Source organism: Pelodiscus sinensis, chromosome 32, assembly GCF_052426305.1.
Source record: "Pelodiscus sinensis isolate ZL-2025 chromosome 32, ASM5242630v1, whole genome shotgun sequence".
Lineage (NCBI taxonomy): Eukaryota > Metazoa > Chordata > Testudines > Trionychidae > Pelodiscus > Pelodiscus sinensis.
The window spans coordinates 4967220-4994891 of record NC_143083.1 but is presented as its reverse complement, the minus strand read 5'-3'; the positions used below and the strand labels follow the sequence as shown (position 1 = coordinate 4994891).

The 27672-nt window shown below is 60.3% G+C and overlaps 1 protein-coding gene across 2 annotated transcripts in view; it reads left to right on the top strand.

Annotated features, from left to right (window-relative positions):
- ZAP70 (zeta chain of T cell receptor associated protein kinase 70) overlaps positions 1-27672 on the top strand; it is a 58639-nt gene that overhangs the window by 16385 nt on the left and 14582 nt on the right. The window contains exons 1-5 of one of the 2 annotated variants that reach the window (XM_075903179.2): positions 6337-6493; positions 13063-13517; positions 17618-17778; positions 18467-18605; positions 27391-27472. In XM_075903179.2, coding sequence (XP_075759294.1) covers positions 13116-13517; positions 17618-17778; positions 18467-18605; positions 27391-27472 — 784 coding nt within the window. In that variant the 5' untranslated portion in view covers positions 6337-6493; positions 13063-13115. Of the gene's footprint in view, positions 1-6336; positions 6494-13062; positions 13518-17617; positions 17779-18466; positions 18606-27390; positions 27473-27672 lie in introns of those variants that run through there. The other variant, XM_075903180.2, reaches the window with a different exon arrangement.

Here is a 27672-nt window from a genome sequence, read left to right as displayed (position 1 = left end):
CAACCGCCGCCTCCTCGGCTTCCCAGCCTCCTGCCTCCTCGGCTACCCAACCGCCGCCTCCTCGGCTACCCAACCGCTGCCTCCTCGGCTTCCTAGCCTCCTGCCTCCTCCGCTATCCAACCGCTGCCTCCTCGGCTACCCAACCGCCGCCTCCTTGGCTTCCCAACCGCCGCCTCCTCGGCTACCCAACCGCTGCCTCCTCGGCTTCCCAGCCTCCTGCCTCCTCCGCTATCCAACCGCTGCCTCCTTGGCTTCCCAACCGCCGCCTCCTCGGCTTCCCAGCCTCCTGCCTCCTCCGCTACCCAACCGCCGCCTCCTCGGCTACCCAACCACCGCCTCCTTGGCTTCCCAACCGCCGCCTCCTCGGCTACCCAACCGCTGCCTCCTCGGCTTCCCAGCCTCCTGCCTCCTCCGCTATCCAACCGCTGCCTCCTTGGCTTCCCAACCGCCGCCTCCTCGGCTTCCCAGCCTCCTGCCTCCTCCGCTACCCAACCGCCGCCTCCTCGGCTACCCAACCGCCGCCTCCTCGGCTACCCAACCGCCACCTCCTCAGCTTCCAACCGCTGGCCTCCTCAGCTTCCCGGCCTGGAAATTTGCGAGATTTTCCCGTTCCATGGGGATTTTTGCATTTCCAGCTCTTCAGTCCCCTTTGGAGCCACTGCAGCCCAGTGAAAGCCGGCTTCCCAACCGCCGCCTCCTCGGCTTCCCAGCCTCCTGCCTCCTCCGCTACCCAACCGCCGCCTCCTCGGCTACCCAACCGCCGCCTCCTTGGCTTCCCAACCGCCGCCTCCTCGGCTACCCAACCGCTGCCTCCTCGGCTTCCCAGCCTCCTGCCTCCTCCGCTATCCAACCGCTGCCTCCTTGGCTTCCCAACCGCCGCCTCCTCGGCTTCCCAGCCTCCTGCCTCCTCCGCTACCCAACCGCCGCCTCCTCGGCTGCCCAACCGCCGCCTCCTCGGCTACCCAACCGCCACCTCCTCAGCTTCCAACCGCTGGCCTCCTCAGCTTCCCGGCCTGGAAATTTGCGAGATTTTCCCGTTCCATGGGGATTTTTGCATTTCCAGCTCTTCAGTCCCCTTTGGAGCCACTGCAGCCCAGTGAAAGCCGGTCTAGCCCTGTGCTGTTCTCACACAGCTCTGGTGAGCCTGCGTTTTAGGACGGTGATCTCCTAGGATCCGCCGGACTGACAGGAACCTGCCAGTTTAAGCTCACGTGAAGGAGGCAGCATCTTGCTGGGTGCCTGGTGCTCCGCGTGCCACTCACACATTGGTGCACGGGGGGAGGACGCTATACAATGGAACGAGACGGCTTCCCCAGCGTTGTCTGGGTCCAGGGCCGGGGAGGGCCGTGTGGCTGGCTCAGGGTGGCAGGGGCCAGCTGGCAGAATGGGGGGTGCAGCAGTGAGGATTTGAGGGGGGAGAAGGGGGGCTCAGGGCAGGAGGTCAGTGGGGGGGTGGAGTGGGGGATCGGGAGGAGGGCTCAGGAATCTAGGGGCGAGGATGGTGCTGTGTCTCGACGGCGGCTCTCTGGCGTGCCTGGGGCAGCGCTGCTCAGTCTCAGCTGGTGACTTCCCCCAGAGGGGGCCACGGCAGCGGGGGCTGGGCTGCCGGCTTTGGCCGACGGCTCCCCAGGAGGATGGCAGGGCCGTGGGCCAGCGGAACTCCCTGCTCTGGGTCTGGCGCTGTGGCCGAGGGCCGGTGGGAGGGGTTTGCCTGAGGCTTTGCAGTGGAGGGGGGGTGCATTTGCCCGTGGCTGGTGGCCTGTGTGACGGCGCGTTGGGGTCCCCCGCCTCCTGCACCCCCGAAATGGCACGAACAGACTCCACCAGCCGGTAGAATAGAGGTGGTTTATTGCTTCTCCAGCATACAGCACAGCACAGATGTCACCAGGTTACAGGGCAGGCCTAGGATGCCTCAGCCCCCCTTGATATGGGGGGGTCTCGGCTTCTAAACCCCCCAGCCTGTTGCTGAGGCTGCTTCCTCCATGCTTCCAGACAGACACTCACTCCCTCTCCTCCAGCCCTGCCCCCCAGCCAGGGCAGCATCCCCCCTTCCTTTGTTCCTCCCCATGGGGGTAGCTGGTCAGACAGGTTGAGAGACCCCTTTGCATAGTGACTCATGGCCTGTCTTGCTCAGTGGTGCTACAGACAGTGGCCAGTGAGTTAGCAAGTCCCCCCTACTACGTCACAGCCTGCAACATGCAAAGCCCCTCCTCCAGCTGGCTACTCATTCCCTGGTGTGGCTGACCCCCAGTGGTCACTGCAATGTAACTGTCCTGCCGCGCTCGCTGCTCCCAGCGGTCCTTGCTCTCAGACCCCCTCCCTTTCTGTGTTAGGGAAAACAATCCGAATCCAGGCCCATCCCATTGTCCTGGCCCAGCCAAACCCAGACCTCCCGTTGAGTGAGGAGAAGAGGAAGCCGCCTGCCGAATGTGGCGGTCCTAGCTCCTGCCGTTTCGGAGGAGTTGAACAAACGGACTCACGGACAGACAGATGCACAAACTCTCTAAAATATACATTTAGATTAACAAAAGGCACCTTATTATCATTTGGTCTTATTTGCACTGCACACCAGCAAAGTAGGGATCAGGGAACCACAAGTCTATTGGCAGCTCTGCCACTGACTGGCCGCCAGCCCATTTCCACATCCCTTTTCTCCCACTCTCTCTCAGCTGTCTCTGTTTTCACTGTGAGCTCCCTAGGGCTGAGGCTGTGCCTTGCTGTGTGTTTGTACAGCACCTAGCGCACTGGGGCCCAGACCCCGATTGGAACCTCTAGGTGCTACAGTACAGGCCACAATAAAAAGAGGAGTCCCACGACAAGATGAAACACGAAACCCTGGATAGCTAAAGCTCTCCCCTTTCCACACGTAAAGAAAAATCAAGAACTTCCAAAGGCTTCTGACATGCAACAGGTTGGTTTCTGGCTGGATCCTTTTGTGGTTGGAAACAAACATTTCTGACAGTTGTTAGGCATGAGGCATATAGTGAGAGGCTGAGGTGTAAAGGGCCTCTCTAGGGTGCTGCTTTCGGTCCTGCTCGAGAAGGGAGCTTGTGCAATGCACGGTGAGAACAGCTGGGGCCAGGGTGCTCGCTTACCTCACGCTCTTCCATGGCCCCCCTTATCCGGGCACCCGGATGCTTTCACTCTCTTGGCCTCATGCGGCTCAGAGACTCACCCAAGGTCACACCAGAAGTCTGTGGCAGAGACAGCCGGGCATTGTGCTCCAGCCTTCCCCAACCCAGACTAGCTCAGTTCTGCTCTTTCAGGCCTCTCTCCCCTAATGTGCCATTTCCTGGGCACGCAGGGTTCTGTACCAGCCACCGCCTTGGAGGTGGAGGGCGGGAGCCAGTGAATGGGGGGCGGGGGAGATGGCAGGGGCTGCTGTGGAAGACAAAAGCTCCCTATTGGGTCCTTTCCACTGGTTACCATGGATGCCTGGCGTGGGCCCAGACAGGGCCTGGCTAAAACACCTCGCTCCTCGCTCTGGTTCATGCATCGGTCCCAATGGTTGGCCAATGGCCAACAGGGAGGCACTTCTGAGCAGGGCTCAATGCTTGAGGGCAGCGGAGCCTAGCGGTTAGAATACAACGTTTGGGAGGCAGGTTCTAGTCCCAGCCCTGGGAAGGGAGGGGTGTTGTGGCAAATGGGGAAGGGTCGTGGATCGGCTGAGTGGCTCGCTCTGGAGAGGAATCTGTCTGCCCAGCCCGTCACTAGACGCCCCCTGTGCTGCTGTGTCAGACAGTCCTGGCTTCTGCAGCACAGCCCGGCCAGACTCCAGCTTGGGTGGCTTCCCCCTCCCCTCCAGATTCACCCGGCCGTTGAACTGTCCTTGCCGTAGCCTCCTGCAGGCAGGAGCATTGCTCCGCACGGCCAGTCAGCTGCCACGCTACCCCAGAGGTGGCTGCATTTCCCCGATCCCCAGGGCACAGGCTGCGGGTCCATTTGCCGTATGGCACGCGCTGCAGAAGGGGAGGGCGCAAGGAGATCCTCGCCGTTCAAGCCTCAGGCAGCTCGGGGAGGGCTGAGAACTGTGCTCTCCACCTGCCGCCTGGGCCGTGCCCCTGCGGGTGGGCTCCCTCCCTCCCCCGCGGCGCCAGGGGCAAATTGCTTCCGCCCATTAGCATCTGACAAATAACCACAGAGAGAGAAAACGTCCCCGGCAGGATATGAACAAGCTGCCTTCGGCGTGCACCGACCGAGCGTCACTCTTTTTCCATTGCCTATCGCCCCATCTCGCCTTCCCCTTCGAGCGGAACCCGCGGCTCCCTCGGGGGCTGCAGCAGGCTGGGGTGCAAGAGCCGGGGCAGGGGCAGAGACCCAGCAAACTGTCATGCTAGGGCAAGATGGGATTGGCATGTGCAGGGGCCATTCCTGAGCCGGGGGGGGGGGGGGGGGCTGTAGGTGCTGGGGAGAGGGGGGGCTCTCTGCATACAACGTTTCCGGAGTGCCCTTCCTGAGTGTGTTCCCACTCAGCCCCCAGCTGCCAGTAACTTCAGTGGCTGCTGGGGTGGAGTGTGGGGGGGCAGGGGGCAGCAGGGGGAGAGACAGAGCCTTGCTAGCCCATGCGGCCAGCCCACAGACGTGCCAAGCAGGCGGGGGGTCAGAGAACAGCCCCAAGCCGCCAGTGCTGGGCACACATTCCATGCAGCGAACAATCAAACCTGGGTCATTTGGGGTTCTGGGCATGGCTGAGCCAGGGTCCGGGATGTCGGTGGGGGCCCCTGAGCTGGCTTAGCGGCTCCTGTCCCTTCTGGGGCAGGACTGTGGCCCCGTGGTGAAGTCTTGCTGCTGCTTTGGAGCCATGAGCAGGCGTCTGTCTGCCCAGGCTGGGAGGGTTGCTTCCAGCTGCACCGCAGACACCCCCAGCGTGGGCTACACAGACTGGGACGCAGACCCAGCTCCCTGCCACGGGCCCTGGAGGGCGACCCTGGTGCAGTGATCGCTGAGCGGCAGAGAGGAAGGCAGATTTACTGAACTCTGATTTCTCCTCATTTTCCAACCTCCCTCCCATGGCATCAGAGAAACTATCCTTCACTTTCCGTCTGTGCATTATGACTCGAGCAAAACGGTCACCACGTTCCACACCAGAAGTGGCTGCATTTGGGTGGTGGATGAAAGCTCTCATCATGCACAGCCTGAGGGATGACAGGTACCTCGGGCATCTGGTCACTACTGACCCCGTGTAAACACCCTGCCGCGTACTTTCCTTCAGGGAACAGCCTGACCTGCCCCCTTCCTCAGCAGGGAGAAGACCAGGTCCCAGGGGAAGCCGAAAGCAAACTCTCCAGACAGAGCGAGGGGTTTGTTCTCCAGGGTTTCTGGCAATACGAACGGTCATTTCACTTAATAAAACCCCCTTCCAGGGAGAAACGACTCTTCGTAGCAGCATAAGCGTTCGTGGGCAAAGACCCACTTTGACAGATGCAAATGACGAAAGCTTATGCTCCGACACTTCGGTTAGTCTGTAAGGTGCCACAGGACTCCTGGCCGCTTTTGCAGATTCAGACTGACACGGCTCCCCCTCTGATACTCTTCATAGCAGTTTGGCTGCGGAGCACAAAAAACCAGAAGCAAAATGTGAATGGGCCTGCACTGCGATGCTCTGGTTTTGGGGCTGTTCATAAGGCTTTCACTTGTTCGCAGGCGTTTTAATAAGTTGATCAACTGCCATGCAGCCCACTAGGCTGTGCATAGCCACCCACAACCCCTTCTAGGATGTGCTTACCCCCATGTATCGCATACTCATCACAACTGTCACGTGTTCCTAGCAACTTGTGTGCCTCAGTTTCCCCTTCCATAAACATGGGGAGAAGGGTATTGATCTCCTTTGGCGAGCTCTTGGGGACCCACGGAGGAAAGGCGCTCCACACCAGCCAGGAACTAGCCCTTATTAGGCTGTGGCCCTGCCAGGAAGCAGGACCATGCGCAGTGTGAGACGCTTAACACGATTCCCCAGTTACTTATCCTGGGGCAGAGTGGACACGGTCCCTAGCCCCTTTGCCCTCCCACAGGCGACTGTGCCAGGGATGGCAGCCAATCGAGGCCGGGGGAGGCGGGGGAGAGGCCGGCCCTGCGCAGGGAGCATGTCGATGATGGAGAGACCGTGGGGCTCTAGCTTGCAGCGCTGCACTGGGATTTGTACAATGGGGCCCTTCTGCTGAGCGTGCCCCGGGCCGTTCATGTGAGCCACAGAGCCTGGCTGGGTTGCCGGCAGCAGGGAGCGAACCAGGGACCCCTCGAAGAGCCAGGGCTGGGCCGGCCTGCACTAGGGGAGGCCTCTCGGCTAGACGCAGCAGTGGCCACGAAGCGACTCAGCTCTGGGGGGACCAGCGCCAGCTGCTCTGGGGGGCGGCTGCGGGGTTCCATGGCAGTTGCAGGCAGCCAGGCCATCGGTTGGGGGGTTGGAACGAGCCAGTCCTGCCCCGTCTCCGCTCTGGAGGTCCCATGGTAGCAGATCCGGGAGGAGGCCCCGCCGGGTTTTCACGGCCACCTGGTGAGCAGAAGCAGGTGCAGGGGGACGGGGCGGAGGGACGCAGTCCGGAGAAATCTCCCCTCGGATGAGGTCCTGGTGCCCCCTTACAGGGCCCCCTGCTGCTCCCCCCATGCCTCCACCTCCCTCCCCGTGCTGAGATTTGGGCTGCTCCCCCGCACGCCTGCCTCAGTTTCCCTGCTCTGCCGCCTTTTCTCCCCCCCTCTCAGCCCTCCGCAAAGCACCTCCCGTCGCTGGGCCCCGTCCCTGCCCGCAGCCCCCGCCGGGCCACTGGCACCAGCAGAGAATTTCCCGTCTCACCCCCTTGAGGCTGGGGGGACGTCCCAGCGGGGTGGGTGGGAACGAACAAATCAAAAGCAACAGGGCACGAAAGCCACCATCACAGAGACAGCTGGGCTCCGGGGAAGGAGGGAGGCCTGGGCTGGGTCTTAGGACCAAGCGTCTCCCGAGGCGGGTGGGAAGCGCTGGGCCAGGTTCCCTGGGGAGGGGGGAGTCTCCATCCCTAGAGGTGATTACGTCTCGGCTTGACACAGCCCTGGCTGGGATGATGGCGTTGGGCTGGTCCTGCTGTGGCCGGGAACTGGACTCGGTGCCTCCTGAGGTCTCTGCCGCCCTGGGTCCTGGGATTTCACGGAGGCAGGAACGACCCTTGTCCCTGCCGCGCTTCGGGGGACGGGAGGAGACACCGTGGCGGGAGGGCGGGGGGGGGGGGGGGGGTTTATTGCTCCGTTCCTCGCTGTGGCTCTGAAGGGCCAGGCCTGGACTCAGCCAGAGGAAGTAACCAGAGACCAGCCCCGGGGGCCATTCTCATCTCACCCTGCCATTGGCGATCGCCTCCACGTAGCCAACACCAGCCACGTCGCAGCTGTGGCGAAGGCGGCCATCGAGGTGCCTCAAGCGTGGAGGACCAGAGACAGCCTGGGGCAGGAGGACACGAGGCTTCAGGAGTCAGGACGGGGCGGAGGGACTCAGGGGGGAGCTCGCAGCCTGCGGCATCCTCCTCTTGCTCCTCGGGGCAGCCGGGCGCCGGAGGTCGGCCAATGCTGAGCCTTTTGCCCTCGCTCCGGGAGTCGGGGAGAGGAAGACAACCCGGTACACGCGGCTGCAGCCCCCCACCCTCCTGAAAGGGCACCGGAAAGGGGGGGCTGGGGTAGCCCTGGACAGGGGGAGGTGCAGGCACCCCCCCAACCCCTTTCACCTGCTTGATTACCTGCTACCTAGCAAGGCAGCCTGCAGGAGAGAGCCGGAGCCCAGCTAGGCCGGGAGCTGCAGCCGAGCGCCCAGCCAGCCCACCGACTTCTTCTTGCTGGTCCGGGGCGCCCCGGCTCCCTGTCAGCCCTGGTCTCAACAAAGGCACCGAGGCTGCGGGGAGCCCTGACTCGTATCAACAGACGAGCGGAGCAAGACCCAGGACTGTCCTCTGGAAGAGAGGGGCCTCCCAGTGCCCTGCCACCGCCCCCGCTCTCCTGGGGCCTGGTTTACGAAGGGAACGTTCAGACCTCTCCAGAACCCCGGCCAGGCACCCAGCTTCCCTCGCAGCTGGCTCAGGCCTTCGACCCAGGGTTCAACGTGCGAGCTGTGACGGCGCGTTGGGGTCCCCCGTCTCCTGCACCCCAAAATGGCACAAACAGACTCCACCAGCCAGTAGAATTGAGGGTGGTTTATTGCTCCTCCAGGACACAGCATAGCAGAGATGTAATCTGGTTACAGGAACTGGGGCTAAGAGGCCTCAGTGCTCCCCTTTGAGATGGGGGGATCCCAGCCCCCTCCCCAGTTCCTTCTCCCCTGATTTCCAGCCAGGAACTGACTCTCTTCTTCCAGCCCTGCCCCCAGCCAGGGCAGCATCCACCTCCCTTTGTTCCTCTCCATGGGGGGTGACTGGTCAGACAGGTTGAGACCTTCTTTGCATAATGACTCATGGCCTGTCCTTCTGGGCCGCGGTACCAACTGCAGCCAGTGGGGGTTACCCCAGAGCCAGCAGCGTAGAAACCAGCCAGGTACCCCCACTACATCACAGCCTCGCAGACCCTCCTTGCAGGGACCTCTCGCAGCTCAGGTTCGTCGCAGACTTGCCACTGGCCTCGATTCCCGCGCCGGCAAGTGCTGAGTCGTATGCACCTGTCGAGGCGGGCAGGCCTCACCTGGCACAGGTGGTACAGAACCTCACCCGTCTTAAAGGGCCAGCTCCCGCGGCGAGTGCTGCATTGCTGGGGCTTGTTGCGAGCAGGTTCATAATCTACTATAGATTTTAGAGAGGTGGGGGAGGGAGGGGGGTGTCCGTCTGTTCAAGAACTCCTCCTGCACGGTAAGAGTGAGGATCACCACATTCGGCAGGCAGCTTCCTCTTCTCCTAACTTAAAGCAAGGTGAGGGTTTGGTTGGGCCAGGCCATTGGGTTGTGTGTGGAATGGGACTGTTTCACATCAAACAGAAAGGGAGGGGGTGTCAGAGCAGGGACAGTTATACTCATGCATGGCCACAAGGGGGCAGCAAGTGCAGGGGACATTTATACTCATGAATGAAGACAAGGAGCAGCAAGCATCCCAGGGCCAGAGCAGCCACCGCCTGGCAGCATGGCTCCTGCCACCGCAGCCTGCCCCCGGGAGCCTCTGCCGGCCGCCGCATGGACCACCCCCAGGCCACTGTGCTTTGCAGCCCCTGCTGCCCCAGGTGGCCTGCGCAGACCCCCCACGCCCGGACCCAGGTAACACCAGGGAAGTCTTCTCCTAATAAATACTAATACCTGCAGTCGTAACAGGCTCACGGCTCGCTTCCTGCTTCACTATCCACCCCCTGACTTGGACGGGCTCGCGCGGGCATCAGGGAGCAGAATTTGCCCAGCCTGTTGTGTTCCGATGTCATGAAGCAACACGCCGTCGCTGGCCATTTTCTCCCAGGCTGAGGTCTGCGGCCGGCTCTCGATAACTCTAAACGACAGTTATCACAGAGACCTTCCTGTTGGTCTGTAAACGTGGTTTCCGTTTTGATCAGGCCTCATTAAGTGGGACAGAGCCCTTTCTCAGTGCGACCTCGTGCACAGGAAGGCCGACAGGTTCTAAAGGGCCCCTGGTGCTGGGCACTTCTGAGCTTTGGATGCTCAGCTTGGGGATTTTTAGCTCCTCTGGAATTGGGCCCAAAGCACCATCCAACATTTAGAGCTGTTTGAAAAAATGGGGTCCTGATTTTAGCAGTTAAGGGTGCACCATGGAGACGCTGGCCTCGTGCAAAGGTTATAAGTGAAACTTCCCAATGCTCCTGCAAGATGCGAGCGAATGCTGAATGCCATTTCACAGAGAGGGAAACTGAGGCCCAGAGCAGCTAAAAAAGTTGCTTGGAGTCACATCGTGAGTCAAGTGGTGGTGTGAGGAATAGAACTCACCACAAAATGTTGCTGAGGCTGGAGCTTAGCAGGGGTTGGAAATGGACTGGATCATGATTATGGATAATACATTTTTCCAATATTTGGGAACCTGTGCTGCATACAACGACTCCCATAGTTATATTGTAATAGTAAAGATTAAACACAAACCAACTGGACCTTTGGAAGAGCTAAAAACCCTCATGCTCCAGGGCATAAACAACTCCCTAACTATCAGTGGTCAGGAGGAAATTTCGCCAGGGACAAATTACACCAAAATTGCTTCCTGCTGGGTTTCTTGCACCTTCCTCGGACACAGCATGGCCTGTCAGTATCAGCATGCGCAGTTAACAAGACCCCTGGTCTGATCCTGGCAAGTCCTATCTTCTGAACCTAGGTCTCCTGCCGCCCGGTTCTTCTTGCAAACCCATTTGACCCTTGTACCCTCACTTTTTATGCAAGGGACTTACCAATGCAAGCTGAATCTTGCTGAGCCTGACACAAATTTAGCCTAGGGCTTGTACCCAAGTTGCAAACCTCTCTGACTGTTTCCTGCTGTGGTTTCCTGCAGTAGTAAAACACCTCCTCTGCTCAGCCTGTTTTCCCTCCTGTTCTCATCTGATGGGCCTTTCTGGACTGGAGGCAGATAAAAAACACAAACAGGTCAAAAAGCAACCGGTGGCTGTAAATCCAGCTCTTGTGCCGGCACTTTCTTGCCTTGCTCTGCAGCCAAACAGGGGAGCTATGGCAGGAGGGTGTCTCTCGCACCCCCTTCCATCCCACCCCACCTCCACCAGGGTATATCATCTGGAAGGCCCACGTTTATTACGACGGTGGGTTCTTTGCATTCCGGTCACAGGCGGGTGTCCCCGTCGCAGCCCAGTAGTCCAGCTGCACTGGGCGCTGTGCAAACAGGATAAAAAGACAATCCCTGCCAAGCCTTCACAATAAACAGGCCCACAAACTCCCAGGGGGCGGCCAGCCCCACTCAATGTCATATGATCCGGTAAGGCCTGGTCCTTTCCGAGCTGGCCTTTAGCATGCAATAGGTCTGTCTCTCTCAGCCACGCGGGCTAGCCATTGGGACAACTGAAAATCTTGTGGGCCTGTCTGCCTGATAGGCTGCCGGCTCAGTCGGGCAGGGGCTGTCTTTTTGTTCTGGGTTTGTACAGCGCCTAGCACCGAGGGGTCCTGGTCTCTCAAGGGGGCTTTGTCCTGGGCATTATGATACTGCAACTGCTGTTATTAATCAGTAAGGAATCCATGCACAAGCGCAGAGACCAGACTCAGTGACCTAAGGAGTCGGGGGGGGGGGGGGGGACGGTGTACAGACTGTGACCGCTAAGTTTGTGCAAGCTCAGCTCTTACCATATCACGCCACATCCCCCTCAAAGGTCAGGTCCCCGGGAGCCAGCCTGCCCCTGGTGTTTCCATTCATTGCTGGAAACTGGCCTTGCTCTCTGGGTGGGAGTTAGATCCCTCGATACCAAAACCAATAGTGCCAGCTCATTGGTGGAGGGGCCTCGGCCCAGCCCCAGCCGGCGGCGCGACATGACGCGTTGGGTCCATACCGAGAGCCGGCTCCCCGGGGACAGGTGGTAAGTCCCGTCTGTTCTCCCTCTGCCCGGAGTTTGGGGCCTGCAGAGTCCAGAGTGACACGGTGGGGATCCAGTCTGGAGTGTGCCCCTGGAACCAGGCTGCCCTGGGCCCGTAGGCACGGCGGATCCGCCAAACTGGCTCAGGCCATGGGTCCATCCAAGGGACAATCCCTGACCGTGGCCTGCGCCAGATGCTCCGGGGGAAGATGCAAAAAATCCAGCAGTTACGGGAAGGTTCTTCTTCCCCCCGGTCGCTTGGTGGGTGGATTGTGCCTCGTTTGATATCGCTCACGTTTGTATCCTGCCCAGCAGAACTGCCACTGTTCTGATTCCCCGAAGAGCTGTCTCCAGCCACTCTCCCGGCTGTAACAGGAGGCGGAGGAGGGGAGCTCCGGAGGTTAATCGTCCCTTGCGTGAGAGGGTATTTCCTTTGGTCGTGCTACAAGTGCTACAAGAGCGAAGATTTCTGGTGCTGGGGGCTTTTTCATTCGGACAGTAACTGCATAACTAGATCCCAGGACAACGATTCACCATTGGGACAACCCACTCGGCGATGTGCTGGGTTCTGCATCCCGCTGAAGTTAGGGGTGTGATACGGGCAGCACAGGGTACAATGACCAAGCCTGTTAGGAAGGAAACCAGAGTAGCTGATTCAAATTCTCCCCATACGATATGATGGGGACTAATTTGGCTACAACTACTCACGAGAGACATCTTGGAGACATTGTGGATAGTTCTCTGCAAACATCCACCCAGTGCGCAGTGGCAGGCAAAGAAGCAAACAGAATGTCAGGCATCATTACAAAGGGGATAGAGAACAAGACAGAAAATCTCTTATTGCCTCTCTATAAATCCATGGTGCGCCCACATCTTGAATACTGCGTATGGATGTGGTCGCCTCCTCTCAAAAAAGATCTATTGGCATTGGAAAAAGTTCAGAAAAGGGCAACAAAAATGATGAGGGGTTTGGAACGGCTGCTGTGTGAAAAGAGGTTTAAAAGACTGGGATTTTTCAGCTTGGAAAAGAGACGACTAAGGAGGGATATGATAGAGGTCTATAAAATCATGACTGGTGTGGAAAAAGTGAATAAGGAAAAATTATTTACTTATTCCTACAATATAAGAACTAGGGGTCACCAAATGAAATTAATGGGCAGCAGGTTTAAAACAAACAAAAGGAAGTTTTTCTTCACTCAGCACATAGTCAACCTGTGGAACTCCTTGCCAGAGGATGCGGTGAAGGCTAGAACTTTAACAGGGTTCAAAAAAGAGCCAGATAAGTTCATGGAGGTTCAGTCCATCTATGGCTATTAGCCAGGAGGGTAGGAGTGGTGACCCTGGCCTGTTTGTCTGGAGGTGGGTGACAGGGAGGAACCACCTGAGGATTCCCTGTTGTGATCCCTCCCTCTGGGGCACCTGGCATTGGCAGCCAGGACACTGGGCTGGTTGGCCCATTGGTCTGACCCCCTTTGCCCGTTCTTATGTTCTTCTGGCCCTTCAATTGGCCCTGTGGAGGCCAGATGGAGATGCCCAGGGTCCTCTGTTAACAGCCTCCCTTGGTCGGGGGCACTAGCGCGGTGCGGGGGCTCACTGAGGCATTGTGCTTCCGATCCGCAGGCCCCGCACCCGGAGCGTCTGAGCCGGCGTGAGGAGCCCAGCCAGTGTCCGAGATGCCGGACGCTGCCAGCCACCTGCCCTTCTTCTATGGCAGCATCTCGCGGTCGGAGGCGGAGGAGTACCTCAAGCTGGCCGGCATGGCCGACGGGCTCTTCCTGCTGCGCCAGTGCCTGCGCAGCCTGGGGGGCTACGTCCTGTCCATGGTGCACAACCTGGAGTTCTACCACTACCCCATCGAGCGCCAGCTGAACGGCACCTACGCCATCGCGGGGGGCAAGGCGCACTGCGGGCCGGAGGAGCTCTGCGAGTTCTACTCCAAGGACGCCGACGGGCTGTGCTGCACCCTCCGTAAGCCCTGCAACCGGCCCAGCGGCGTGGAGCTGCAGCCCGGCATCTTCGACAGCATGCGGGACAACATGGTGCGGGAGTACATCCGGCAGACCTGGAAACTGGAGGTACCGGCTGGGCCCCGGCCGCGCGCGGAACCCCCACCGCCTGCCCCCCTCCCGCCATCTTACCTCAGCCCGTCCCGTCCTAGCACCGCTGGGCCTCCTGCCCATGGGAAAGGCCTGAATCCCTCTGCCTAGGCCTTCAGACCCGCTCTCCCGCAGGCAGTAGCCACTGCAGGGCCCCCAGCACCGGTCCTAAGAGGGGCTGGACCCCGTGCCCAGGTACAGGCCGAAACACCATAATCCGGACTTCCCGAGTCTAGCAACACCCCTGGGCCAGCAGCACCGGGGCGACCCCGCGGGGCCAGGAGCCTTGCCAGACTGGGGGGGCTGAGAGAGCGGAGCCGTGGATGGCAGCAGAGCTGTGTGTGTGAGGGGGAAAGGGAGCCTCTGTCCCGGGGTAGAGGGCAGCAGTGGGGTGGCCAGGAGGAAAAGAGGAACCTCCAGCACCGTGACCCCCCCAATCCAGCTCCGGGACCAGTCAAGTGCCGAGGGTGCCGGACCAGGGAGGTTTGACCTGTAGGTGCCATTGGGCGCTCAGCGAAGTCCCAGGGATGCAGGAGCGGGGCATTGGAGCAGGGCTAGCTTGTCCGGGCTCCCCGGCTCCAGGCCCTGCACCGCAGGGTAACGGTGCACGTGGTTTGGAACGGGGCAGCACGAAGGGGGCCGATTCGCTCAGCCAGCCCCACACACAACGCCCTCCTGTCTCCAGGACCCCCTCCCCCAAGCCTTGCCCGCAGGGCTCCACGTTCCGGCTCTTTCAGACCAAAGGGGGAAGCGTGTTCCAGTTCTAGGCCCTCTCTGTCAGGCACCCCCTCGTTTGGAAGAGGGGTACCCAGCTGAGAGGCCCAGGCTGCCCCAGAAGGAGCGGGCAGCAGGTTCCCAGCCAGTGGGGCTGCGGGGCTAGTGCTCGGAGCAGGGGCAGTATCGGAGGCCTGTTCACTCTCCACCCCCAGCCTAGGAGACGGGCCTGCTGCAGCCACTTCTGGGGAGCAGCGCGGTCTGTGGTGCAGGATAGGCAGGGAGCTGCCTTAGCCCCCCCACTGCTCACCTGATCCCCCTGCAGCAGCGAGCCCAGAGCCCGACACTCCCGGCCCAGTGCTGGGGTGCAACCCGTTGTGAGAACACCCCTGCCCTATAGCACGAGTCGCTTACACAATGTCACCCTCCGTCTCAGGTAACTGTGGGTGTATTTATTATCCCGACTCGTCACCAATCCTTTTCTGAAGTCTGCTGTGCTCTGGGCTTCAGTGAGATCCACATGCTGCTCAGACATGGTGTGAAGAACACCCTGCCGGTTATCGGTGCTAAATGTGACACGTGTTCATAGACTGTCCCCTTGTTCACGTATTACTAGACAGGAGGGCTGGACGCGTCCTCCCTGCCTGCTGTGTAGCGTCCAGCCCTTTGTACACATCTACTTCATCCCAGCCCAGTCACCTCGCGAAGCAAAACAGTCACAGCCTTTCCTGCCGCTCTTCCTGTTCGGGCTGCTCCCCGCCACTAGCCAGACTGCCCATTTCCAAAGCACCTTTCGCTCCGCAGGGCCCGACTAAACTAGGCAAATATAACTTAGATAGGGCCACGATAAGGTGGGTGCATAATTGGCTGGATAACCGTAGTCAGAGAGTTGTTGTTAATGGTGCTAAATCCTGCTGGAAAGGGATAGCAAGTGGAGTTCCTCAAGGGTCTGTTTTGGGACCCGTACTGTTCAATATCTTTATCAATGATGTAGATATTGGGATAGAGAGTACGCTTATTAAGTTTGCAGATGATACCAAACTGGGTGGGGTTGCGACTTCTTTGGAGGATAGGGACATAATTCAAAATGACCTTAGCAAGTTAGAGAAATGGTCAGAGGTAAACAGGATGAGGTTTAATAAAGAGAAATGCAAAGTGCTCCACTTAGGAAGGAACAATCAGTTCCATACATACAAGATGGGAAGCGACTGTCTAGGAAGGAGCATGGCAGAAAGGGATCTAGGGGTCATAGTGGACCACAAGTTGAATATGAGTCAACAGTGTGATGCTGTTGCAAAAAAAGCAAATATGATTCTAGGTTGTATCAACAGGTGTGTTGTAAGCAAAACTCGTGAAGTCATTCTGCCGCTCTACTCTGCACTAGTTAGGCCTCAGCTGGAGTACTGTGTCCAGTTCTGGGCGCCACATTTCAAGAAAGATGTGGAGAAATTGGAAAGGGTACAGAGAAGAGCGACAAGAATGATTAAAGGCCTAGAGAACATGACCCATGAAGCCAGGCTTCATGAACTGGGCTTGTTTAGTTTGGAAAAAAGAAGATTAAGGGGGGACATGATAGCGGTTTTCAAATATCTAAAAGGGTGTCACAAGGAGGAAGGCGAAAATTTGTTCCTCTTGGTTTCTGAGGACAGGACAAGGAGTAATGGGCTTAAAGTGCAGCAGGGGAGGTTTAGATTGGACATTAGGAAAAAATTCCTAACTGTCAGGGTGGTCAAATATTGGAATAAATTGCCAAGAGAGGTGGTGGAATCTCCCTCTCTGGAGATATTTAAGAACAGGTTAGATAGACATCTGTCAGGGATGGTGTAGGTGGAGCTTGGTCCTGCCTTGAGGGCGGGGGGCTGGACTCGATGACCTCTCGAGGTCCCTTCCAGTCCTATTATTCTATGATTCTATGACTGTAGACGGGGCGCCCAGCCCAGAGTGTCAGCACCGCTGATTACAAGGGGCTTCCAGGTCTCGCCTCATACAGCCTTAAAACGGGGCTTTCGGCCTCTGCTGCGCACTGAGCGAAGGTTTTCACTGGGCTGTCGGGGCCTTTTTCTTAGCTGAGCCAGTGAGTCCAGAACCCAGTTAATATTATTCCCTCTCGTGCCCATCTCTTCGCCTTTGCCAACAATGAATTCCACATGCTAGCATGTTTCCTGTTTGCCCGGCTCGGGTTGGCCCCTCTGAGGTTCCTTCCCCGTTCCCACTGGGGTGCAGAGTAAGGAACTCCGTGAGGTGGAGGCAACAGAAGGCCCCCGTTGGTTACCCTGGCCCCCCGCACTGTTCTAACAGAAATAAGTCCTTGCCGCAGGGCTGCCTACCCTCTAGGACTGTCCTGGAGCCTCCCAGAATTAAAGCTTAATCTTTGATTAACCACTGTGCCAGGCGATGAAACTTCCAAGGACACACGCAGCCCAAACTGGCAACCCCACCCGGCCACAGACAGGCCACCCGGCCACAGACAGGCCACCCTGCCCCGCCTGCCCGGCAGAGCTAAAAGCGATGGCTTGCCCGTGCTGTGGTTATTCCTTGTATTCTAGTTACATGATCCCCTGTGACAGGCCAGGCCCCACTTGTGCTAAGAACAAAGGGGCAGCAACCCCCCTGGGAGACTTGGGAACCCACTGCCCAGGAGAAATCGCTAAATCCCGAAGGTGGCTCTGAAAGATCAGGGGGGCTGATGGACCTGCTGGGGCCCTGGGCGAGGTGTGTGGGGGGGGGGGGGAGGGAGAGGGAGGGCAGCTCCATGCTCCCAGAAAGTGTGGGACCTCAGGTGGAAGGGCTGGGGCCAGGGGCAGCTGCCCCCTGTTGCCCCTTGCCGGCAGCCTGGTGGTGGATACGTTTGGCAGGACGGGCATTACATGCACATGGGGCCTGCTCTCGTTGGGGCTAGGCCCAGGGGAGCCGCCCGCGAGTGGAGGCCCTTCGTGCGACGTAGGAGAACGTAGCTGTCAGCGTGTTCCTGGACCCCGGCCCAGCCCGGCCCGGCCCGGCGCATTGCTTTGAAGGGGTCCAAGGGAGCAGGCAGGAGAGCGGTTAACAGCTGCACACAGACAGTGGGAGACAGACCCGGGGCCTGCGACCAGCCCTCTTCCCTGGCTCTCACCCGGGGCCCTTCCCCACAGCGAGGGCCAGCGAGACCTGGGATGACGGAGTCGCCCTGGATTTGCCAGGGAGCAGAATTCAGCCCCGTCGCTCTCCGGTGGTGCCGAGAGCTATCGGCGACCCAGAGAGGGGTTCTGGGGTCTCCACACACTCCACGGGCCCCTGCCCAGGAGGGTGCAGTGAGACCCAGCGCCCGCCTGGCGCGGCGCCTCGCAGCGGCTGGGCGGAACCCTCTCCCTCTCGCTTCCTTGCAGGGCGATGCCCTCGAGCAGGCCATCATCAGCCAGGCCCCTCAGGTCGAGAAGCTCATTGCCACCACCGCCCACGAGAAGATGGCCTGGTACCACGGCAACATCTCCCGGGACGAGGCGGAGCGCAGGCTCTACACTGGAGCACAGCCTGATGGGAAATTCCTGTGAGTATCCAAGGCACTGCTGGCCTGTTGCCATGTTACGGGGGAGGCTGCGCTCGGGCCTGTGGGGCCGGGGGAGCAGGAGCTGGGGGAGGGGCAGCCCAAGGGCTGTGGGGGGCAGGAGAGGACAAGCAGGCTGTGCACTGGGGCCCCCCGCTCTTGCTTTCCAGGGTGGTTTCTGGCTCCATCCAGCAGGACCCCAGCCCAGTGGAGCAGCAGGTTGGGACTGGACTGGGGGCTGCAACACATGGGCTGGGGGGGGGGTTAAAGGACACCGCCGACCTGACCCCTGGAAGGAAGTTCTGGCTCCAGGCCCGGCCCATGTCCCCAAAGGAGCAGAGCCGGAGTCCCCAAAGCTGGGGAACCCAGAGGGGGCCACACGGCTATACAAGGCAAAAGTTGGAAGGGCAGCTGGGGGGTGCCCATGCCCATCGCCACCCTTGCTGGTGGGGGGCGCCAGGCGGGGAGCCGGGGGAGAAGGGAGTCCACGCAGCCGGCTGGAGACAGGCAGCCGCTTCCCCTTCTGGTGGGAGAGAAAGCAGCCGGGGAGTCTCCTCAGATGAGGCCCCACCCGAGGTGAGACCCCCTGGCCTGAGACCAGGCTTGTTGCAGAGGGAGCCTGTCCCACCTCGCCAGGAGAGGCTGCGGCCAAGCCCAAAGCCAGCCATTCAGGCCCTCCCCCTCCCCCCAGGCTGAGAGAGAGGAAGGAGACGGGCACCTACGCGCTGTCCCTGGTCTACGGGAAGACGGTGTATCACTACCGCATCGACCAGGACAAGTCCGGCAAGTACTCCATCCCCGAGGGGACCAAGTTCGACACGCTGTGGCAGGTACGGAGCCGGGGGCAGGGCGGGTCTCTCGCCCCTGTCCCGGGGGGGGGATGGTTCACCCAGGAGGCCTTGTGTCTTTCCAGGGCCAGCCGCGGGAATTAGCTCGCCAGACGCCTCCCTCCTGCCGGGCTCTCCCCGTCGTCTCACTCCCCCTCTAGTCCAGACCGGCTCAGTCCTAGGCCAGGACTCGGCCCGCTCCACTGTCTGAGCCCCCTTCCGGGGATGGGTGTTTAGCCAGCTTTGCGCCCCAGGGTCCTCCCCTCCCCAGGGCACCCCATTCTCCTCCCAGGGAACACCCAGTCCCCTGCCCCCACTCTGCCTCAGTGACCCACTGCCAGCCTGCACCTAGCCCCTGCTGTCTGCAATGGCCACTCAGCCCTGGCAAGGGGGTGGGGAACCTGCTGCCTTTGCCTGCTTCTCTGCAGCCCTAGTGCCCTCAGGGCCTGTAGCCTGAGAACTAACTTGGCCAGAGCTTCGCTGCCGCTGCCTCTGCCTCTGCCTCTGCCTCTGCCTCTGCCTCTGCCTCTGCCACCCAGTCCGTCCTGCTCCCTATCCAGAGCAGCAGTCAGTTCCCTTCTCCGGCCAGGAGCCCTTCTTTATATGGCCCCCAGCTGGGCCCTCATTAGCAGAGCTGCCTCAGCTGGGGCTTTGCTCTCCGCCCTCGCTCAGGGCTGGGTTTTGCCCTCAAAGGGCCAGTGCCCGGCACCGTCCTGTCTCAGGCAGCATTAACCCTTTCCTGCGTGAAGTGTCCCCCCACTGTCAGTTCCGTACAATAAGACGAGTTGCTCTCTGCTGCTGTCCAGAGTAACCGTCACCTCGTTCCCCCTGGGCACTGCATGGAGGGACGTGGGCACATGAGTAACAGGAGCAAGACAGGAGAAGTTCTTCTTCTGCTCTGCTCCCAGCTCAGGCCTCAACTGGAGTCTTGTGTCCAGTTCTGGGCACCGCATCTCAGGCACGATGTGGAGAAATTGGAGAAGGGCCAGAGAAGGGCAACAAGAATGGTGAAAAGTCTAGAGAACATGAGCTAGGAGGGAAGGCTGCAAGAATTGGGCGTGTTTAGTCTGGAGACCGCGGGGGGACATGAGAGCAGTTTTCAGGTATCTAAAAGGGAGAAAACTTGTTCATCTTGGCCTCTGAGGACAGGACAAGAAGCAAGGGGCTTAAACTGCAGCAAGGGAGGTTTAGGTTGGACATTAGGAAAAACTTCCTGCCTGTCAGGGGGTGAAACACTGGAATAAGTTGCCCAGGGAGGTTGTGGAATCCCCATCTCTGGAGAGATTTAAGAGCAGGTTGGACAGACACCTGCCAGGGATGGTCTAGACAGTGCTGGGTCCTGCCATGAGGGCAGGGGACGGGACTTGACGACCTCTCGAGGTCCCTACCAGTGCTAGTGTTCTAGGATTCTAGGATTATCTTTCCCAAGGAATGGAGTGAGCCAAGGCCCTTTATTTCTAGCTCCCTGGCCTCCACGCTTTCAAGGTCAGGACCCTCGAGGTGCCCTGTTAACTAAGCATCGGTACCTCGCCTTAGGCTCACACACTTAACGCTAAAGATCCTTGCCTGCAATGAGTCCCGACCTGGGCCGGCTCTAGTTTTTTGCCACCCCAAGCAAACCGCCCCCGCTGCAGGACAGGCACTCAGGAGGAAACGCCCCTTTCACCTTGCGGCTCTTTGACTCCCACCGCTCCCTCCGGCCAAACCCAGCCTACGTCCTGTCTCCCCTCCACTCACATCCCGCCCCCCCCCACTCACCGAACCCCTCCCAGGCAAACCCGACCCCTCAGTGACCGGACCCTTCTCTCCCCCACCTAATCCACCCTGCACCCCCTCTCCCCTCCCAGCCAAACCCGACCCCCCCCCCCCCCCCCCCCCCCCCCCCCCCCCCCCCCCCCCCCCCCCCCCCCCCCCCCCCCGACTGGACCCAATCCGCTCCCCTTCCCCTCACTGACCAGCCTCTGTCTCCTTTCCCTCTCCCCCCAAACCCTCATGTCCCCTCCCCCAGCTCGCATGGAAACATCGGAGCGCCCTGGGGGGGTGATAGTGGCCCGGGTCCCCCTCTGGGGACTGGCCCGTTTAGCTGGATCGTTCTAACCTCCCTCCCCTGGCACAGGGGCGCTGAGGGGCCAGGCCAGCAGAACGTGAGCCCCGCAGCTGCCCGGCCCCGTCAGTCAGAGCCTCCGTGTTCTGGGGCAGGTGCCGCTCTCGCTAGGGGTAAGTGCAGGGGCCTGGGAGCCAGGCCTGCCTCCTCTCCCCACTCTGGGAAGGGAGCAGCACCCCCGTCCACTGGGCACGTGTGTGGGCACCCCGCTGATCAGCAGAGCGCCCACAGCCAGCAGCCTGTGTTCTCCGGGTGGTGCACATTTGTATATGTCTCCGTGCAGAGAACAAAATGTAGTCTGCACCCGGCTGGCCCAGATTAGAGGGACCATTGGAAGGGAGTAGTCAGGGCCTGCTGGCTGCGGGAGGGCACCGATGTGGCTGTTACGATACGCTGGTCTGCAGTCAGGTTTTAGGAAGTCACATCACGCTTCTGTGCCTCAGTTTCTCCAGATGGTAAGATGGCTCCGGTGTGGCTGATCACTTGCATGCTCCTCCACTGAATGGCAGGAGCAAGCCCCATGGCTGCGCAGGCACCGCGGGGGCTGGGGTAGGAGTTATATTAGGCCCCAAAAGGCTAAACAAGCAGTGGATAATGAAACGCAGGGCGAAAACGTGTGCTTGGGGGGGGGGGGGGCTGGCAGGTGGCCCCGCCTGTGTGCTACTGGAGACCCTTTGCCCTTGCTGGGGAGGGGTGACTAGTTCTTAGGGGGGGCAAGTCACCAGCTGGGAAAGGGGAGCACATGGCAGCAGCTGCGTGCCCTCCCCCCCCCCCCCCCGTCCTGCATCAAAGGGACAATTATCCGCAGCCGGAGAACTGGCTGGGCGGGGAAGGAGCCAGAAAGGGGGCAGGGGAGAGGGGAGGCTGCAGGCTTATGGCAGGGTGAGGGGCCCTACACGAGGATGCGGAAGGGGAGTCAAGGGACCGGCCGGTGGGAACCAGGAGCCTGCAGGAGCTGGGAGAAGTGTAGGCCTGGCAGTCCAGGTCTGAGGCCCCCCTAGCCTCCCAACCAGCAGCCAGCCAGAAAGGTGCTCCTGCCGGACACAGCCAGACTGGGGCAGTGGGCACTGCCGGGGCGGCCCGGGAATCCTGGCGCTGGGGTCTAAAGCACGAGGGAGCAGCAAGTCTCCGGGAGGGGAGCGTGGCTAGTGGTTAAAGCAGAACTCCTGGGTTCTCTTCCTGCTCGTGCCCTCTGGGCTGATGGACTCGCCAGTGGGACGGTGCCTTTGCACCATGGGTGCCGGCAGAACAGCGCCCAGACCCGGGCCCGCTGCGCGCCCAGTGCGGCCGGGAGCATCTCAGCACCAGGGTTCCAGCCTTTTCCCTGCTGGGCCCCCCCCAGCTGATGCACCGACTTGCCCAGGTTCAGCTGTTTATTTCCTCTCCCACCCGGCCGCTCAGTCAGTGTCCGGCAGATGCATGTACAGTCTAGGGACGGGCCTGGCGCCAGGGTGTGATGGGGCGTTGGGGATCCCCCGTCTCCTGCACCCCGAAATGGCACAAACAGACTCCACCAGCCAGTAGAATTGAGGGTGGTTTATTGCTCCTCCAGGATACAGCACAGCACAGATGTAATCTGGTTACAGGAACTGGGGGGGCTAAGAGGCCTCAGTGCCCCCCTTGAGATAGGGGAATCCCAGCCCCCTCCCCAGTTCCTTCTCCCCTGCTTTCCAGCCGGGAACTAACTCACTCTCCTCCAGCCCTGCCCCCCAGCCAGGGCAGCATCCACCTTCCTTTGTTCCTCTCCATGGGGGTCAGCTGGCCAAACCAGTTGGGATACCCTCTTTGCATTGTGACTCATCGCTTGTCTGCTCAGTGGTGCTACAGACAGCAGCCAGAGAGTTAGCAGGTTCCCCCCCACTATGTCAGTTCTCCCCCCTCCGAGAGCGAACTGAGCAGGGTCACTCTGCTCGTGACCTAGGGAAGTTCGGGTCCTCTGCGTGGGAACCCGCCCTGGGGACATGGGTGCTCCCCTTGACTCGGGCCGGCCGCGGCGAGGCCCCACATGAGCTGGCTTCCCTCTGTCCACTCGCCGCCCCGCTCCGGGGGGACTGGCACCGGCCTGTCCTCAGGGGTCACACCCACCCTTCCGCTGGCCTTGACCTCTGGCCAGGGTCTCTCTGGCCGGGGCCATGAGCCCAGCGAGCCTTCTCTGGACAGCCAGGGCGGCTTCCACCCCCGACGCTCCATCCAGGGGGGTCTTCCCCTCCCATAACTCTCTCAGCAAGCCCAGAGGCTCCTCTATCTGGGGTAGGGACCCCCAAGCTGCTTTCCTCCTGTCTTGGGCCTTCCCGCCCCTCTGGCAGGAGTCACAGGACCGGCAGTACCACTGCACGGCTGCAAAAATCCCCGGCCAGTAGAAGTGTTGGAGCAGCCTCAGCCGGGTGCTCCGGATCCCCTGGTGGCCCGCAATAGGGACGTCGTGGGCCAAATACAGCAGCTTGAGGCAATACTTTCGGGGGACGACCAGCTGCCGCTGGACCCCCCCTGCCCTCACCTTTCTGGGGGGAAGCCATTCCCAGAACAGGAATCCCCGCTCCCACAGGAATCTCTCCTGTCCACCTCTTCCCAGGGGCTGAGCCACACGGAGGCCAGCCTGGTCCCTCAGCCTCTGCAAGGAGGGGTCTGCCTGCACCTCAGCCTGGAATTCAGCTGCTGAGGCAGGGATCGGGACCTGTTCCCCACCCTTGCCTAGGTCCGGAGTCCCAGCCTGGTTGGACCCCGTGTCCACTGGGATGGGACCCTGAGGACTCTGCTGGCTCTGGGTGGTGACTAGACCCCGCTGGGACTCCTGGGGCCACTCCTCTAGGTCATTCCCCATCAGCACCTCAGTGGGCAAATGCGGGTGCACCCCCACTTCCTTGAGACCTTCCTTGGCCCCCCATTTCAGATGCACCCTGGCTACAGGCACCTTAAATGGGGACCCGTCTATGCCCTTCAGGGTCAGCTGCGTGTGGGGTAGTATCCGCTCTGGGGCCACTATGTCGGATCGGGCCAGCGTCACCTCCGCCCCCGTGTCCCAGAAGCCCGTCACCTTCCTCCCATCCACCTCCAGGGGTATGAGGCACTCGCTCCGCAGGGGCTGTCCTGCCCCCACCTGGTACACGGAGAAATCCGCCTCCCGAGGGTCAGACCTCCCAGGGGAGGTGCACTGAGCATCCTTCCCCCCACTCTGAGCTGAAGTTTGCCTGCCAGCCCCTGCCTCTGGGGCAGCCTGTCCTTCCTCCCGCCCCAGCCAGTTAACCCTGGAAAGTCCCAGGTCATGGGACCTGGTGCACTGAGCCCTCTTGTGGCCTTTTTGCCCACAGCGCTGGCAAGTTAGGCTTTGGGCTGTCTCTGTCCAGGCCCTGGCTGGTTCTCTGGGGCACAGACGACTTGTTCCTTGGGCTCGCCTCGTAGTTGACTCCCTCCGTCGCTCAGCTGAGATCCGGTCTCTGCGCGATTCCCTTTCTCTCCAGGACTCCCGTTCACACCCGGACCGGCTCTCCGTGAACTCATCTGCCAGCCTCCCGGCCTCCTGGGGGGTCTCTGGTCTTCGGTCCTTGAGCCACAGCCTCAGTTTGGGTGGGCACGCTTCATAGAACTGCTCCATCATGACCAGCCTGAGCAGCTCCTCTGCGGTCTGGGCTCCGACTCCAGACACCCACTTGCGGCCGTATTGCGCCAGGCGGGAGGCCAGATCCACATAGGTCTCCTGTGGCCCCTTCTGCACCCCCCGGAACTTCTTTCTGTACATCTCGGGGGTCAGCCCGAACTTGTGCAGCAGGGCCTCCTTGACTCAGTTGTAATCCCCTGGCTGTAGGCCCTCCAGCTGACTGAGCACTCCGGCCGCCTCCTGGTTCAGTGCGGGGATGAGCTCCTGCAGCCAGTCAGCTGGGGGAACCCGTTGCAGTCCACAGGCCCTCTCAAAGGCACTGAGGAACCCGTCTATGTCACCCACGTCCTTCAGTTGGGCCACCACGAGCCTCTCCAAGAGCCTGGCAGCCCCGGGACCCCGGGGCCCATCCGCTCTTGGCGCAGCCGGGGCCCCGCCGGTTCTCCACTCTGCCATGGCCAGCTCATGCTGCCGCTGCCTCTCTCGATCCTCTGCTTCCAATTCTGTTATCCGCAGCTGGATCTCCAGCCGCCGCAGCTCCGCTGGGCTGGCCCCTGCCCTAGATGGGCTATGACTTGCAGGCCTCCCGGGAGATGCTGTCTCATCTCTCTGGTAGGTTCCAGTGCTCCTCCCCCTCTCTGAGGGTATGTCTACACTACCCTCCTAGTTCGAACTAGGAGGGTAATGTAGGCATACCGCACTTGCAAATGAAGCCCGGGATTTGAATTTCCCGGGCTTCATTTGCATAAGCGGGGAGCCGCCATTTTTAAAACCCCGCTGGTTCGAACCCCGTGCAGCGCGGCTACACGGGGCTCGAACTAGGTAGTTCGGACTAGGATTCCTATTCCGAACTACTGGTACACCTACCTAGTTCGAGCCCCGTGTAGCCAGTGGAATTGAGGGTGGTTTATTGCTCCTCCAGGATACAGCACAGCACAGATGTAATCTGGTTACAGGAATTGGGGGCTAAGAGGCCTCAGTGCCCCCTTTGAGATGGGGGAATCCCAGCCCCCTCCCCAGTTCCTTCTCCTCTGCTTTCCAGCCAGGAACTAACTCACTCTCCCCCAGCCCTGCCCGCCAGCCAGGGCAGCATCCACCTCCCTTTGTTCCTCTCCATGGGGGTCAGCTGGCCAAACCAGTTGGGATACCCTCTTTGTATAATGACTCATCGCTTGTCTGCTCGGTGGTGCTACAGACAGCAGCCAGAGAGTTAGCAGGTTACCCCCCACTACGTCACACAGGGTGAGCCCCTGACCCGGCCAGCCCCCCACACCCCGCTCGCGCGCAAGCCACGCCAGCCAATCCGCGCACGGGGGGTGGAGCCAGCCCGCCCCGCCCGGCACGAGGGCAGCAAGAGCGCGCACTCCCCCTGCAGGCTGCCGGCTCCGCCGCCCCGCCCATTGCCTTGGGCGGCCACCAGCAGGCCCGCGTCGGGCGGTAAGGTTGGCCGGAATGCCGCCCCGGCAATGTGCCGCCCCAAGCATGTGCTTGGTTTGCTGGTGCCTAGAGCCGGCCCTGGTCTTGACTCCCCTCTTCACCCCTCTTTGACTCTCTTCTTTGATCCGCTCCCCCACGCGGCTGTGAAATCGCCAGGAACCTGGGACGCCGTTCGTCTTCGGAGAAGCCCACCTTTCTTTTCCAGAGATCTGTCCGGTGTGCACGGGAGGCAGCCAGTTTGGTCTCAGAGATGCTGTAGTGTGATGCACGGAGGACACCCCCAAACCTCCTCCTGGCCACACTGCCCAGACAGCGGCTGTTCCGCTTCGCAGCAAGGCTAGAGGCTTTCAGTGCGTTCTCACGCCGCACGGGGACACGATGGAAGTGGGCTGCACACTGAGTTTGCTGTGGGGATGGTGCGAGAGAAACTCATCGGATGCTAGAGTAGTGTTTCTCACCACTTTTTTCAAAAAAAGTACCCCTGTTTCAAAAAAAATTATATATAAGTACCCCCAGTACTTACAGTTTTCAAACACACAATTTTTTTTTCTACCATTGCCACACATTTGTTTAAACAATGTAATCGTAGCTGGGCAGGCTGTGACGGCGCGTTGGGGTTTTCCCGTCTCCTGACCCCCTGTAATGGCGCGAACAGACTCCACCAGCCAGTAGAACAGAGGGAGCTTATACAGCACAGCACAGATGTCATCTGGTTCCAGGGCAGGCCTAGGATGTCTCAGCCCCCCTTGAATGGGGGAGACTGGGCCCCTAAATCCCAGCCCCTTCCCCTAGGCTGTCGCCTCCATGCTCCCAGACAGAAACTAACTCACTCACTTCCAGCCCTGCCCCCAGCCAGGGCTCCACTCCCCGTCCTGTCCTTCCATTGTTCCGCTCCTTGGGGAAGAACTCGTCAGACAGGTTGGAAGCCCCCTTGCATAATGACTCATCCCCTGCCCTGCTGGGCCGTGCTGCAGACAGCAGCCAGTAGAGGTCACTCACAACCCAAGCCTAGCAACCAGCAAGGTACCCCCCACTGCGTCACACAGGCGATGAAATTTTTGGGTGTAAAAAGTACAAAAATAATAAAACGCTGTAAAACATAAAACAAAACTTCAGTTTTCTCCAAATTTCAGTGATGTGACGGACCCCCCAGACGTCTCTCGAGTGCCCCTGTGGGTACTGGTACCACTGGTAGAGAAACACTGTGGTCTGGGAGGAGATCCGGGGCCAAGTCTTGGTTCAGCAGGATCTAGGAAGAAAAGCTCTCCTTGGAGTCAGGCACTAGCCCTGACTCCCCAGCATCTCAGGGACACGCCCGCCCACCGGGCGACGGAGCGGAAGTGAATCTTCCTCGCCGTTACTGAAACCAACAGCTCAATCACATTGATCTAACTGCGTGTGTTCCAGCCGGTTCTGTTCCTGCACTTTCCTTCTGTCCTGTTCTCTTTCCCTCGGTGTCGTGCCACCCCTAATCCCTGCCCGGCTCTCCGAGCCAGCGGGGTGTGTAAATCCAGCACAAAGTGGCGTCCAAGTTCGTCAGCAGAGCAGAGGCACTGAGGGGGAGGGGAATCGTTCCCCCACAAAACACAAGTGTTGCCTGTAAGACAAAGTGGTGATTTTCCTCCCTCTCCTTTTCCCGATTCTGCCCACAGCTGGTGGAGTACCTGAAACTCAAGCCGGACGGGCTGATCTACTTCCTGAAGGAAAGCTGCGTTAATCCCAGCATGCCGGCAGGTGAGCTGACCCGTCAGGCGAGACACCAGACCTGGCCTCCATGCAGGGGATCCACCCGAGCCCCGAGGGTCGTTCGGGTTCCTGGCGCATTTGCCTGGCTTGTGGTGGTGCATCGGGGTTCCCCCGATTCCTGCACCCCCGTAATGGCATGGACAGACTCCACCAGCCAGTAGAATAGAGGGAGTTTATTGCTTCTCCAG